Below are 15,516 nucleotides of genomic sequence, written 5' to 3'. Positions count from 1 at the left end.
CACTTAGTTGCGTCAATTAATGATCAGAAATACCTACTCTAACCACTCAGTACGTTTGTATAAAATCGTGACAATCGTTTCAGGATCCCTTTAAAATCAGTCTTTGTATCGTCGGAGAAGACCCTTAAGCAGTTGTTGCTTCTACATGCGGAGGCTTGGATTTATCTCGAAATCTGGTGTGGGAACTATGGTCATCGAGGTAAGTGCGGAAGAATCCGAGAGGGCAAACGCATTGCTGGTGACCTACTTTCCTCGATGTATGTGATGGTCGTGCCCTTCTTTATGTACTTGAACTTCTCGTTTTTCGGCATCAGTTTCGCTTTCCTTCCGTGCAGTCGAGCGACCCCACTTGCGACGTAAATTTCACGTTCGAGCAATAGACTTCGGTCGCCCTCCATGACGCCTGCTACGTCGGCGGGTGTTTCAGTGCCCATGAAAATGACAATGCTGAAGCGAGGCGGGATGCTGATTTATCTTCCAGCACACTCAAGGCATGGTAACTCCGAGAGCTCTCTGGTGGTATCGCTCAGCCTTCGGATACCGTTATCGACTTCGACTTCAGGTCGATAATTGCGCCGTGCTGGCTCAAGAAGCTTATGCAGAGATTGACGTCTCGTGAACCCTGTTGGAGGATAACAAAGATGGCAGGGTAGATCCGGTCATGAACGTAATTCTTGCCGTGTAAATACCAGTCGGCGTTATCAGGTGTCCTCCAGTGGTCCGAAGTAAGGGGCCTTCCCATGCAGTCTTAACGTTTTTCAACTGGACGGCACTTGGTCTGCTCGTAACGTAGTAGCCGGCTGCTATGTCCACTAAAATGGTGACTGCGTAGCGGTAGAGAAGCACGTCGACATCCGTGGCTCTTTGTCTAGCGTTCAAGTTAGGTATTATTGCCGTATCACGACTGCATCGTGTTGACCAGGGGTTGGAACGCCGCGTCGTCAGGTCTTCTTTTCTGGGTGTATTCTTTGCTTCCAGACTTCGTCGGAATGGCAGCGTCTCGTTGATATGTCGTCGAGATAGTCTTTTCGGCGTCTTCGTCGGTGGCGGAGGACCTTCGTCAGTTCGACAAAGAGCACCCCAACCTCCATCGGTTGCTGCTTTTAGTTTTTTCTGATATTAGCTTGCCGGCCGGCCCCACGCTGGGCCGGTCTGTGGTGGGCGCTGCGATGACTATAGGCTGTGGCCTGGTGACGGTGATGGCCTGATGACGGTCGTCGAGGGCTCCACTGAGTGGCGGCGAGCTATACGTCGATATCATGTGGCCGTTTAACTTGTGCGCACGGTGCATTGACGGCGAACCCTCGCAGTTGCAAGTCGCGGTATGGGTATCAGCGGTAGACATGGCCGGCTTTGCCGCAGTGATAGCAGAGCGGGCGGTGGTCGGGGGCGCTCCAAATGGCCGTCTTCCTCGGACAGCTGCGCTGAGCGATGGGCGGGCTTGCTGGCGGCCGCGGCGGTAGACGATGGAATCACTGCGGTACAGGGCCCCGGCGCGGTCGCGGATAGTGACCTTGACGGATGGGGTTGCGGTGATGCCAGAACTTCTGGTACGTTCAGTGACCGCTGAAACTCTTCATTAACTATATCAGCAATCGAGGCCACGTGGAGCTGCGAAGCTGGACACAACTTGTGCAGCTCTTCCCGAGCGACCGCTCAGAACGTCTCACGCCGGTCGTCGGCAACTAGTGCTTATTCTTCTGCGCAGTTTATTGTGAGTGCACGGCGGTTGTATTGCCTGGTGCGCATTTGAAGAGCGTCTTCTCGATCGTTGTTACCTCCAGAACAAATTACGCGACACTCTTGGAGAGAAGGGGGGGGGGGGGGGGGGGGTGCGTATCAATTTGGCCAATAGTCGGTCTCTCATACCCCACATCAAGAAACATTCTTTTCTTTAGAGAGGTCGAGGTGGGGTGGTGGAAGAGACTAGTCTTCTCCTTCATGAAGATCGCGATGTTCTTATTCGGTAACTGCGCTCTGTTTTATAAGAGAACTTCGGCTCTTTCCTATCGCACGACACTCGTGAACGTCTTCACGAAATTCTCACGAAATAGTTCCCACGTCACCAGAGTAGTTTCTATCCTGAAACCAGGTCCGAGCGGCGTCACCCAACGAAAAATAGACATGGCGCAGGTTGACGTCGCCGCTCGAGGTGTTGAACGTTGTGGTTCTCTCGTGCGTCGCCAGCCAGGTTCCACGTCTTCAGCCGTTGATACACGGAAGATCAGTGACTTCCGGGGTCGCAGCAAGATGGGGAATGCTGGCGCTGGCAAAGGGGCCATCAAAGATCTCAATTATCAAATAAATAATTTAAATATCATACGCAGCGCTAACGCCATGAACAGTCTTTTCTAACTCTAAATACGTTATTAACGCACGAACTAGTGCCACTGAGAGCCACATTTGCTTCATGCAGTTGCTGTTAGAGTCGCTCCCACTTTGCGGTCAAAACTATTAACTCATACGTGCGACTCACGCACAAGCAATCTTTTTTCTCTTGTACACAAACTAAACGCACTGAAGAATAACATTTAAGACAATATTGCGTAAATTACGTGTTCGGAACTACAAGGATATTCACGCTTACTTATAAACACTCCCACGCACGCTTTAAACGAAACTTAAAATGGTACCGTCTTCGAAATAAATGTGTCAGACACGCACAAGCGCTTTGCGTCTTTGTGTCCGTGGCAGACACGCTTTCAAGGAACGGTAGAAACGCTTTCTAAAGCATTAAATTGCGCAGCAACTCTTCTAACTAAGGGTTTTTGCTTTCAAAGAAACATCTCGCGATGCTTTCCGAAAAGTAAACTGATACTCAAGCGCGCGACTACAGGGTTCTAAGAAATACCCTGGACGTTACAAGCGTATCTCTCGAAAAAAAGAAGCCTATCTGCTTCGAAAAAGAAAGATACATCAAGAAAACAAAGTTTCAGAAATTTGTGCTCGCGCGAGCCATCTCTATACGAATATCGGTGAGCTTGAACAACAATGTAAAGAAAGATGGAAACTTCGTTACCGCAATGATGTCATAGTCTCGGAGATCTCAAAACGTACAACCAAACACTAAAATTAAAGGAACGTCATATCTTGAAGCCGTACTCGAGGCGTGCGCGGTTTGAAAGCTCTTCTTCTCAACCTTGTCAACCCGGCAATACAAAGGGCACGTAGCCCATTCTCCTCGCTGCAGACCTCCGACACTTTAGGTACTGGCAACATGCCTTCTGGGCATCGTGCTACGACTTCACTGCCGCGTATGACCAATTCGCTTCGCCTTGCCGCCTCGCTCTCCGATGTCATGCCTAGTACACCTATAAAAGAACCCAGCGATGGCGAACATCATTGCACCCTGACTTTTGTCCTCCTTCACACCGAGTCACCCTTTCTTTTTTTTTTTTTTCCTCGTCCAGCGGCTCGGGCGGGCTCTGTCTGATAAACACATTCACTGCGCTCCCGGCAGGGTTTAGCGCCTTTCGCTGTATCCGGCTGCGTTGCCTTCTTCGTCGAGTTTGTAACTCTGCGACGCCTCTTTACCTTTGCATGCTTTTTGTGCGCCTTTCCGAGCCTTCCGTTCTCATTTCTGGCTGACCGGCAGTCGCATCGTCGGTCACAGTGGCAATCTCAACCGCACAGTCTGTATGATTTCCGGATAAATCATTCAGGCCAAGTCCGCGGGGGAGCGTACTTGGCCCTCAACTTTTTTTGCTATATAACTATGATATTGTATATATCATGAACAACCCATTTCAAATTCGTCTATTTGTTGGCGATTGTGCTTCGTTTAGAGAAGTTACCTGCATTAGCGAACAATGTGACCTTAACGCTAACTTAGGCAATGTGTTGAAATGATGTGAGCAATAGCGAATGCTTCTTCATGCAACTAAGTGTGTCTATCTCCCCATAACGCTCAAAACGGCCCCCTTAGACTACAGTTAAAATTTGGCTGCAGCACTATACTAAACGTAACTTGCTATAAATATTAAGGTCTAACATTAACGAGCGACTTATCATAGAACTTGCACACAAATACCATCTGCTCTGCCACTTTCCGGAAACTATGCCTTCTGCGCCACAAACTCAAGACTGCTCCGCCTAGTGTTAATCTACTCACTTACTTTTCCTTAATTAGGCCAAAACTTTAGTATGCTTCCATAGTTTCCGACCCTCACATAATATGAACATTAGGAACCTAGAAAGAATAAAAAAATGTAGTACGAAGCATTTATAGTAAATTTAAGGCTACTGACTCTCCCCTGCATTACTAACCGCAAACTGCATTGAACTATTACAAATTCGAAGAAAGAAAAGTCGGATAGAGTTTCTTTCAAGCTTAATTAACGATAGACTAGCCTTGTACACCGCAAAATGCGTATCCCCATTGATAAGCAGACCCATTCGACACCACTACCCTCATTCTCTAACACCAATTTTCGCAAGGACTGACATTTTTCAGTACTCTCTTTTTTTTTTTCCTACAGGCAATAGCTGACTGAAATAAACTAACTGAAGCATATCCCCGGCACCCGTGAGCTGTATGCCATTTCTGTAAATGATGTTGTTATTTCGTGTATTAATTATAGTTGTATTATAATCTCGTTTAAATTTTTCGTAGTTGTCTACCTTATGACTAAATAACTTGTGTGAAAAAGGTGTTACACACTTGTTTCAACCTGTTGTTCTGTGTATATAATATTTTGTATTCAGCTTACCCACGCTTCTTGGACTTCTTGTCCGCAGTATTTTATAAATAAAAAATAAAATAAATATCATAGCTACCTCGACTGGCGGAGAGCTTGAAAGACTTCAGGACAATGCAGCTATTTGCATTTGTGTAACGTTGCTTGCATACCTGGGAGCTGTCCGCAACTGCACTGCCCTGCCTGTGTTGTGCTTTTGTTCACTTTTCTGCCCGATTAAGCTTCTACATAATCTAAACGAAGCTCGTAACTTGCTTATCGAAACACACGACACTCTTGAAAGGAACACTTTGTAAAGTGTTAAATTACACAACGGCTCCTACAACGAAGGCGTTTGGTTTCAAAGAAACGCCTCGTGAAGCCTGCCGAAAAGTGAATTAATACCGAAGTGCGCTTCTACAAGATTGTAACAAATAAGCTGGACTTGACGTTACAAGCGTATTTGTGAAAAGTAGAAGCCTATCTGCTTAAAAAAAAGGAGAACGACACATCGAGACAACGAAGTTTTAAAAATTTACGCGCGGGCAAACCATCTCTCGCAATATCGCTGAGCTTGTAAAACAAGTAAGCTAAACAAAGCTCGAAACTTTGTTATGGCAACGATCTCTATAGTCTCGGGGATCTCAAAACGTATAACCAAACACTAAAATTAAACAAACAAATAAACTGTTTCCACAAAACCTGTATTGCCGTTTTTCATCCCGAATAGCCGACAGTTGCGTCATATGGTTAAGCCGCACTCGAGGTGGGCGCAGTCTGAAAGCTCTTCTCAATCTTGTCGACCCAGGAATAGATGATAAGTGAAATATCATGCGCAGCACAAACGCTATGAACAGTCTGCTCGTAATATACATTCATTAGTAACACAGGTACTCTTGGGACTGAGAGTGACATTTGCTTCATGAATATACTATCACAGTCGCTCCCACTTTCCAGTAAATCTCTTAACTCATACGCACGACTGACGCACTAAGATTTTCTTTTATTGTCCAAAGAGACACGCACTGAATAAATAACAAAAAAGTCTTACCTAAATTACGCCACCGAAACTACAAGAATATTCGCGCTTATCTATAAGCACTTCTGCGCATGCTCTAAAAGAAACTCGACATGCTGCCGTCTTCTAGATACACATGCCGGACACGCACCAAGGCTTCGCTTCTCTGTACGAGGTTTTCGTTGAGGGACGCGGACAGGAACAAAATTCACCGGCGATTACTATAACCCCTAACACGACATTTGAGCGCAGTCTGTCCCATGCGGCACGTTCCAAACAGGACCTCCCTCGATAGTCAGGAGATCGCGAGAGGAAGCGCGTGTGTGGTAACGTGTGGGCGCGGTTCTCAGCAGCCGCCGCAGACAACCACCGCTCATGTGCTTTGTTTCGATACAGACGACGCATGCTACTGTGGCGCCATCTCGTAGCGATCGTCGCTGCAAACGGCTCATGCGCGGCACTAGGATTTTCTTCTCAAGTTGCCTCCATACCTTCCCACTCCGCTTTCCTCGCCTTGCTTTCCTCGCTCTCGCCGCTCATTTCATCGCTGCGCTCCGCGTTAGCTCTCATATTTCCCTGTGCACGAGCTAGGACGCCGACGCTGGAGAAGGAACGAGCGCCTAGGAGCTGCGCTTTAAAATAATGAGCGCCAATCCACTCCCGTGAAGTTGGTCGGCCTGCAAAGCTGCATATATGTTGCACCTAATGTGGGGCAACATGTCAGACACGGATTGCATGATGTACGCACATTGCGCACATGTCTCTTCAGAGTGACATATGGCACAAACACAAGTTTCGATACAGTTTTTGAAAACTTTCTTTTATCTATTACTTTGAAATTGCCGTAACCATTTTGTAGTCGCTATGATACACACACGTCTTCCGTTCTTATTTGAGAAACGTTTTGGAGTAAGTTATATCTATGCATGGCCCGTGTTCATTGAATGGGATCGTTGAAGTAACCGAGGCCACGGTCTCAAACGAAGTGGAAACGAAGAAAAGCACTGCTTGGTATCCGGTTTTGAGATTTAGAGTCTGCCACAACGACCGCCGGCGAGCAATTGGCGGAAATGTACGTTTATCGTGCAAGTGCGCGCGCCTCGTCATGAATCATGTGGTTTAACGGCTGTTTTTAAAGCGGAAGCTGTGCTGTATGTTCGCTTCACACCTCTGCCTTACGGGTCTATGAGCCATTGCTTGTGGCCCTGCACTGATACCCTGATCGGGCCAGTGGGTTTTCTGTCGAAGGGATGGACGCGAAAAGATTCAGTGACTGTAGCCATAGAGCCATGGACAGCTTCGCTGTAAAATATGTCCCTAGTATGGAAATCATGCTCACCATCCACAAGCGGCAATTATCTCAAAGAGGTAGATGGCGCTGCCACGATAAGTACCGCCTGCATGTTTACCGATACCCCTTCATGGGTATGTGCCACAGTTCAATATTAGCACCATAATACATCCCACGAACGGTCGCCGTGTGCGATGTCCTGTAATGCGTGTGTGCCATAGTATGCAAATGACCATTAAAATGATCACGTGGCGACCATATGAAAGTGCTGGTTGCTGTTGGCAGGTGAGAAGCGTACGGGTGGTCGTGCCTTACAGCGAGAGCATCGGACTCCTGCACTGTGGAGCGCATGTTAGAATCCCTAGGCGGACGCGTTTCATTTTATTTAAGTGAAGGCGAATCTACTCGGCGAGACAGCAACCGGCCGACTCAGGAGAAACCATGCATAGAGTTTCCTACAATAATTACTGGACGGCAATTCTGGGATGATGGTTGTTAGTATACAGACTTGCTTCATCTTCGAGGTTGTGATTTCAGACATTCTTGTGGCTTCGTTTTTACGCGTTAAGTTCCTTCATTGGTCTAAATTTCAAAGCACTCTATACTTCTTTTAAATGCATAAAGCAATGGGACTCTGCCAGTACGCATAATCGCTGCTAAGTGCAGTGGTACCGCGTGTTCATGCCTCCGCGCGGCAATGGTTCAATATCTGGTTTTTGTCCTAGAGGTCTTGTGCTCGAATCCTGCCGCCGGGAAGTCTTAATAATGTTTGCTCAATTATTTGTAACACAGTACTTTCTTGAAAATTATCAGGCTGCAATGTCATGAGGCAGTTTAAAGCCAGAAGAACGAAATTTAGGAAAATTCATCTACTAATCATCATTCCCATGTTGGCTGAACCACCCTGCTCCGGTCGACACTAGCATCGCAATTTCATTAGCAACTGCATGAATCTCTCTGAAACCATGGAATGGTAGGCAAGGGAACCTATGCTTTTAAATGAAAGAAGGCTTTCTCTGGCTACTTGAGTGCCGACCATCCCTTCCATTATGTCACACATATGTACGCACCTGTGAGCACGCGCACTGTAAGGATTGGAGGCTCAATCCCATCGCTCGTAATCAGTTGTCAAGAGTGGAGTCGGGCATGAATTAGATGGTAGCTGTCCCATGCCATCGTCCAAGTTATCCACGCTGAGGCCGTTGTTCAAGGGAAGGACTGCTTCTCATCGAGAACGAGGAATATGGGTTTAATTACAGTATCTACATAAGGACGTTTCAGTTCATCAGTCTAGCATGACTGCGAGGGAAATTACACTCGATCAGCCGCACAACAGCGGTTTTTAAACACTCGGTCCTCCCTCGATCCCAAGGTGAGGGAAACGTTCGACCAGGCATCGTAAACGAGCCGCCTCTCTGCACGAGGGATTACACACACACACTTCCGCACAGGTTCACGGTCCTCAACCGAGGCCAGGCGGTCTTCGCCGAACTCGGGGCTTACGTCAGGAAAGGTGCCTTTTATTCCCCGAGCTGAACCCCGCACGCGGCCGGTTGCCCATTGTCTTGCGTCTTGAACGGCGCGTGGGAAGGGGCCCCGAACTACGTTCCCTCGGGGACTCTCCCGCTCGCGGCAGACCGGGTAGGCGGTGTCGTGTTCCGGCACAAAGCCTGCTTCATCGAACTCATCTCGGCTGCTGCGATGGAGAGTCGAGGACGCGCGTATTGTCCTCCGGGCACAGTCGACTTAGTGACGCTGTGACTAGAGGGTTGCGGTGGCCTTCCAGGAAAAGTTTGACGCCGCTGTCGCAACTGGCTGGCAAAACTTGCACCTCAGCGGGCCGTTCTTAACAGCACACAATATATACGCCCCGCTTGCCGCGATGATAATAGATAAAACCGACGGGCCAACCCAGGCGACACCATGTATTTCCGTGCCAACAATTCCATGGCAGGCAAAGAAACATTCGCCTTAAAACGAAAGAAAGCGCTCGCTGCCTACACGACTGCCAACAACTTAGGGATTTGGAACCAAGGATACTTCTACTGCACCATGGCGCACCACGGTCACTGTTTGTCCGGCAACCTTCCTGGCATCACCGGCGTTGGCAAACTTAACCTTCGTTGCTGTTTGAACGACAACATCCAAAATGACATCATCCGCAGCGCCAAATATAGATCGTTTTACCGAAGGTTCCGCTATTTCGCGATCACAGCGCCACCTATCGTCTTGCGCCATGCTCGTATGTGGGAGCGCGCTTGAGGGTACAGAGGAACGTGCTGTCGACGACGAGTGGCAAGTTTTTGCGTTTTTTCTTAGAGGTCGCACTAAGCTTTTGGAATTGGGAAACTTCTCGTCACTAAGCTTTGAGCGTCGATGTAGCCGCAATACTAAAGGGCGGCGGATTGAAAGGCGCTTCCCACGGTCGAAATAGCAGAAGAGTCAAGTCTGAACGTTGTCGATACGTAACATATGTGCAGCGTGTTATTGTATGGCTAGCCTTGAACTATATTAAGGTGTCACTCCGGTAACAACAATCAGAGATGTCTCAGTAAACCATGCGGTGTGTCGCATAAATAGCGAGCATTGCAGTTGTTTACTTGGCTTGACAAAATACAGAAGTGTGAAGTAACATGACGAGAAAGGCCGCTAACATGGAGCATTCAGTAAACGAACTGGTGACAGTGGCCACGAATAGGTCGGGATCATCCAGACGCAAGCGACGCGTTGAAATAAATTTGAGTCACTTAGCATACGCCAAAGAGAGTGAAGGCGAAAACCTGAGCGCTGAAGAGACATTCATTTAAATACTTCACATTATCGTTCAAATGCGTTGTTACTTCTTGTTACTTGTTTTCTCCCGCCGAAAGCCGTGGGCTCGAATGCCTTCGTTGACGCTACCTTAATTAACTGTCTCTTAATAACCTTCGAGCCAATTAACATCAAAGGTGATGAGTTCGAGTCTCGTCGCAGGTCGAAGGTGCCACTCCCACCAAAGGTGGTGGGTCGCAGTGCTAATTAGCTCTGTAATAATTAACTGTGACTTAATTAACTTCTCCCCAACACCAAAGGTAGTGGCTTCGACTCCCGCATAAGCTCGAGGGTTCGACTTCCTCCAAAGGTCGTAGGTTCGAGTGCCTGAACTTTATCGTAATTAACTTTGCCTTTTTTTGCATGATGAACGGCATCGGAGCCAACTGTGGTAGAAAGCGACGACGAACGCGCGGACAGTAGTACGGGTGCCTTTGCGCGAGGCAAGGTTACATGACTTTCTGTACCGCGCGCCGCGTTTTCAAGGCCACCGTCTGATGCGGCATTTAAGGATTTCGTCTCAATATGCACACTCTTAAATCTCGAGTGGTGCCCTTGCAAGGGCACCTCGCGTTCTTGAAAAAGGCTCAAAAACGACCATCCACTACGCGCAACAGCAATTCTATTTTCTGAAGTAATGCTGCACGCAATGGCGATGCCCGGCGTCGGTTAGACAGCTTGCCGGCGAGTTTCAGAAGCACGGAGGAGCCCATGTAAACTGGAGGTGGCCAGCAAAGGGTAAGCATAGTTTTGGCCCCAGAGCAAAAAAAAAAAAAAAGAACGCCTTCATTTGCTTTGTCAGCACGTAATGTTTTCATAAGTCCTCGGTCAACTTCCGCGAGAGCATTGGTTGCCAAGGATAATAATCTGATAACACATTTGGAACAGAATAACTTTAACGTGCGTCCACGAATAGTCGATCATTTGCACTAGTTGACCGATTCGAATACACAACCCTTTGTTAATGTAAATCCCAGTTAGACCATGAGTGCCGAACTCGTCGCCGTGCGTTCACTGGAAACAGAATCTCTTGAACATACAGGCGACAAGACTAGTGGCGCCAAGGTCGTTCTGTTTATGCTGGCAATCGAACGCCGACGTTTGCACGCAAGCGCAGAGGCAGAGTTCACAGAGCCGCCGCGGCTGAAGATACATTTCACATTCGCTTCCGAAAGTCCAGCAGAATACAGCGCAGTACTAGCCCGCTGACCATGAATCATCGACATTCCAGAATCACTGACGGAACACATTAGAGTCGCGCTTGTTCCCAATGACACCGCTACCGTTCCACTAACGGAAATCCGCACATACAAGTGCAAATGAGAAGTGCGGCGAAGCGAGCTGGCTTGAGGATACGTTCCTGCTCGTCCATAAAACGGTCCGTAAGCCAATCGCATCCGCCCGCCACGCTTCGCGCTCTCGGCGGCTGCGCTAAATCGTCCTCCGTGAGCCCGCTGCTCTTTGTAATGCAGGTTCGTGAATACTATAATTCCTATTTGCTAAGATGTCTATCGACTACAGATGTGAATACCCCCTTACAATATGCTCCGATAAGGAGCCTGTAAAGTACTTTGAATAAATAAATAAATAAATAAATAAATAGCCATGCCTACCGTAATATTAAAATATTATTATTGTTTGTTGTCGGCGCATTTGTTTCGTTTCTTCTCTTTCCAGAATCTCCTTGGATAGTTTAAAACATGTATAATTAAAAAAAAGCTCTTGTTCGCTTCTGGCTCAACGTTCTCGAACTTCTTGGCGGCTGCGTTTCAGTTCAATGAACACGTTCAGCGCGGTTCGCTCGGTCCTTTGTCTCCCACGTTGCTGGCAAAGTCGGAAAATTAAACGCAACTCACTCATGGACTCGTTCACACAGTTAATCTTTTGTTTTAGCCTCCCCTCCCCCCCCCCCCCTTCCTCCATATCGAACGCTCACCAAACTTCAACTCTGCCAGGCTCACTTAGACTCACAGCTCATTGCAAGTGTGAATGCATCGATGCGTGAGTCAATTTGCGATCCTCGAAGCCGTTTGCATCGTGAAGGTATTTTGCATCGCGATTCGCGATGCAAAACACCTTACCGTTGTGGGAGGTTTTTGAAGCTATAACGACAAATTACGCAAAACGTCGACCAAAGCACAAGCTTGCAACAGAAGCGCGAACCACTCGCACACAGCAGTAGGAACAACCGACAGTCACGAGCCGCATACAATGGGAAGCGAGTTTGTGGCAAAATAATAAAATCAATGAAGCAGCTCGCAAACAGAATCCAATGAAGGCACACACTGCCTACTAACGATACAAGAAAAAGCGCGGTACATCCAACGCACATTGTTCGTTTCTACCATACAGCGAAGCTTTGTTTAAATGCGTGAAGAGTGCTGAAAGCTACGTTACTTTCTGTCTTCTCGGGATGTCACTGCACGGTGATGTCGAAGGCGCTCGTCTAAACTACATTATCTACATTATGAATTGTTCGAGAGCAGCCCTTTCGCATATAATTGGGTGCTCTATCGTACGCCCTCGCGCACTCGTGCTACGCATTGTTACACGCACGGCGTTCATCTCAAAGAGCTAGTTGGCGTTGGCACGATAGTAGTGCACGTGCGATTGTATCCGAACGCTTAGAGCATTGGGCTGCGGCGCTAGGAGACCGAGGCTCTATCTCAGCATCGAACACTTAAATTGACTTTTTAAATGTATGAACTTGAGCTCTTCGGCAAGGCAGCAGCAGCACCAAGCAGCCATGGGCAGGGAAGTCTCATAAATATTGAGAAGAAAGCTTCACTATAAAAAAAAAAATGTGATTTACTTGTGGCGCCTGAACACGGAAGACCAAGCTTGGTGTCTGAAATACCTCGGGGTTCGACAGCGACAAAAGAAAACTTTTTGTTGGCAAGGAGACCAGGAAAAAGCTCAAGGGAGACCGATGCCATTGATCAATGTAGGCACCGAGTAATAAGTGAACGGCAGGTTTTCTAATTAGAGTGTAAATTTTCTAGCGCTGTAAGGACGCCAGCGACAGCAAAAGTGAGAACTTCTTTTTCAATCGAATGCAACTGACTTCTTTCTTTTTCCTGTTGTATAAGCAATTACGGATGAATATAAGCTAGCGGGCGTCAGCAACTGGCTGCTGCGATTTGTTTTGCCAATGCTCCAGAAGTATTGAGTGGCAGTTGCAAGACTCAGACCAAATTCGAGAATTTTATATAATGAACTTGCAGAAAACACAGCTTCCTCTTTACCTGAAAGTACTCGGCCTTCACATTGTGAGATTAACCAATTTACGTTTACAAATTCAGAGGTTTTTTTTTCTTGTTTCATCGTCGTAGTCTTTGAGCTTATAATATCCTCGCCAAAATGTCGCACATATGACCGAATATCATTCATAAAACTGAAGCCAGATGTTTTGGCAATGAGCAACCGCGACAGAAAACGTAACATAATATTTTAGATGCTTCGCGTACCCATGGAGAATACCTTGTTTTCTACTTTCAGGTATGCGTTTAATGCCAGCTACCACCCAATAGGAGTTCTACCAGCTAATACGTTCACTTCTGTTGACAACAGTAAGTTTCTTGTGTGTTGTTTCGTTTGTGGATGAAAGCGCATATGTGCATATAAATACAGCATGTAGACCTGAATTTAAAGGGTAGTCATCGCGCCGTACTGAGGTGTACAATATAACCGCGCCGAACAAGAACAATTTGTTAATTATCGCAGCGTACTTGTGTCTGTAAAACAACGGATAAGACTACTTACAGCACAGGTGACAAGTGTGAGAGGGAATCCTAATTGGAAGGGAACTGCCTTTACAAAAGCCTACCAAGGGAAAACTGCAGCTTCTTAAAGCAGGGCCGTCTATGCCTCTATCTTGTCCAAGGCATGAGAAAATTAGCATTCATACCCAAGAAGGGAATCGCGCGCTCGAACGCCTGATATGAGGAGAATACTCGGAGGGAAGTATTTGGACGGGTGAACAGCGCGCAAGACGAGGACAAGCGAAAGAACGCAACACAAGCGCAACACTAACATCTTAGTGTTCATTCCAACAAGACAATATATTGAAATCAGGTACGGCTTCGCAGCATGCGCCGAGCCTATCAAGGATAATAGGCGTTGATTAAAGTTTTTCTGTAGAAAGGATGAATCATCAATTTGCACAGGTGATTATTCCTTAGGGGCAGTATAGAAATGCGATTTCTTTTTGGCTTCAAGCTACCGAAGCCGCGCTCGTGTTTGCATTGCCTCTTTTCTGAATCGCAGGTGCTTCGGCTCTCAAACATAAGTTGAGTTTGCAGCCGCATTTGCCACAGTGTAGAACGAAATTGCTCCCTTGCTTCTGGGAAAGGTTGTTTTTGTATTCTCCGAGGCGAACATTGAGGCACCGTCCGGTTTTCGCTACGTACGTCTTCTTGCAACACAGCGCAATCTCGTACGCCACTCCAACGGTACATTTTTACGGCCGGTTACGTGTGGCCGATATTCCATACACTTTTCGGGGTCCTTCTTGGTTAACACGTCTGCATAGCCGGCCTAACTTGTTTGGGGCTGAAAAAGACGACATGAACTCCTACTCGCTGAGCGACTTTCTTGATGCCGTGAGACAAAATGTGGACATAGGGCATTACGGTCGTTTTCGACCAGTCGCGGGCAATCAGCCCGTGATGCGAGCTTTTTAAGTGGGATTTCAGGATTGCCTCCGCTAGGTCTTGTATTAGCGACACAGAAAATCTCGCGTCCGTTAGTTTTCCTACTTGCGTTTTGAAGCTTGAGTTAATCTTGTGAATGCACGACCTTAAAAGGACGTTTTTAGCGGCGCGGTCCCTATTGTTCCCCTAACGAGTTCCGATGGGGCGTAGTTGAAGAGGAGTAAGGCTTTTGCTTATCGCGGTGCGTGTAGACCACGTTTGTTGGCAATACGCACCACGTTCGGCAAAAGGCCCACTCCCCTTCAACTACGCCCATTCCGTCAGACACCGCAACACTTACGCGAGTTTGATAGCCGAAGCACACGCTATTCAGGAATGAGGCAATGTATGCGTGAGAACGGCTTCGATACCTTTAACCAAAAAGGAAATCGCATTCCTAGGCTGCTACTCAGGAATACTGACCTTTATAAATTGACGATCAATGATTTTTACATAAAAACTTTAATCAATGTCTTTTACCCTTGACGGTATGCTGGACGCATGCGTGGAAGCTGTACCTGATTTTATATATTGCCTTGTTGCAATAAAGACTACATTGCTAGTCAGCGCTTATGTTGTTATTTCACTTGTCCTCCTCTTACGCGCTGCTTACCCCGTCCAAATATACAACACCAACTAGTCCAACGTCGATCCTTCTTGAAGAAATGTATTTTGACTGACGGCTCATGATTTCTAGGCGCCATCTGTACAAGGCACTCACTTGGCTGTCCGGGCATGCGGAGTGAACAATTTAACTCTAGATGGGAAAGCCGACCCTAATAACTAATCACACTAATATTACCCAAGGAATTGGCGTTTTACTGCGAATGGATAAAAAGGCACATCTATAAAGAAGATAGCAAACTAGTCGAGACGGCTCACATAAAGATAAATCATAGGCTCTGTTTTGTAGTTGCGTCTATCAACAAGCTTGAATGTGAAATTAGCCTTCTTAAAAGATTTAGCCAACCTTCAGGGAAAACACGGGGAAAGCGGGAGAAGGAAATTCAAGACGATGAGCAAAACGAG

General features: G+C 47.1%; 1 protein-coding gene across 1 annotated transcript in view; it reads left to right on the top strand.

The window, feature by feature from the left end:
- Window positions 1–15,516, top strand: part of LOC140216207 (uncharacterized) — an 87,041-nt gene that overhangs the window by 43,095 nt on the left and 28,430 nt on the right. The window contains exon 4 of the mRNA XM_072286614.1: window positions 13,295–13,365. Coding sequence (XP_072142715.1) covers window positions 13,295–13,365 — 71 coding nt within the window. The remainder of the gene's footprint in view (window positions 1–13,294; window positions 13,366–15,516) is intronic.

This window comes from Dermacentor andersoni, chromosome 2, assembly GCF_023375885.2.
Source record: "Dermacentor andersoni chromosome 2, qqDerAnde1_hic_scaffold, whole genome shotgun sequence".
Lineage (NCBI taxonomy): Eukaryota > Metazoa > Arthropoda > Arachnida > Ixodida > Ixodidae > Dermacentor > Dermacentor andersoni.
Note: the sequence above shows the minus strand (reverse complement) of the source record. Positions and strands in the feature narration are given on the sequence as shown.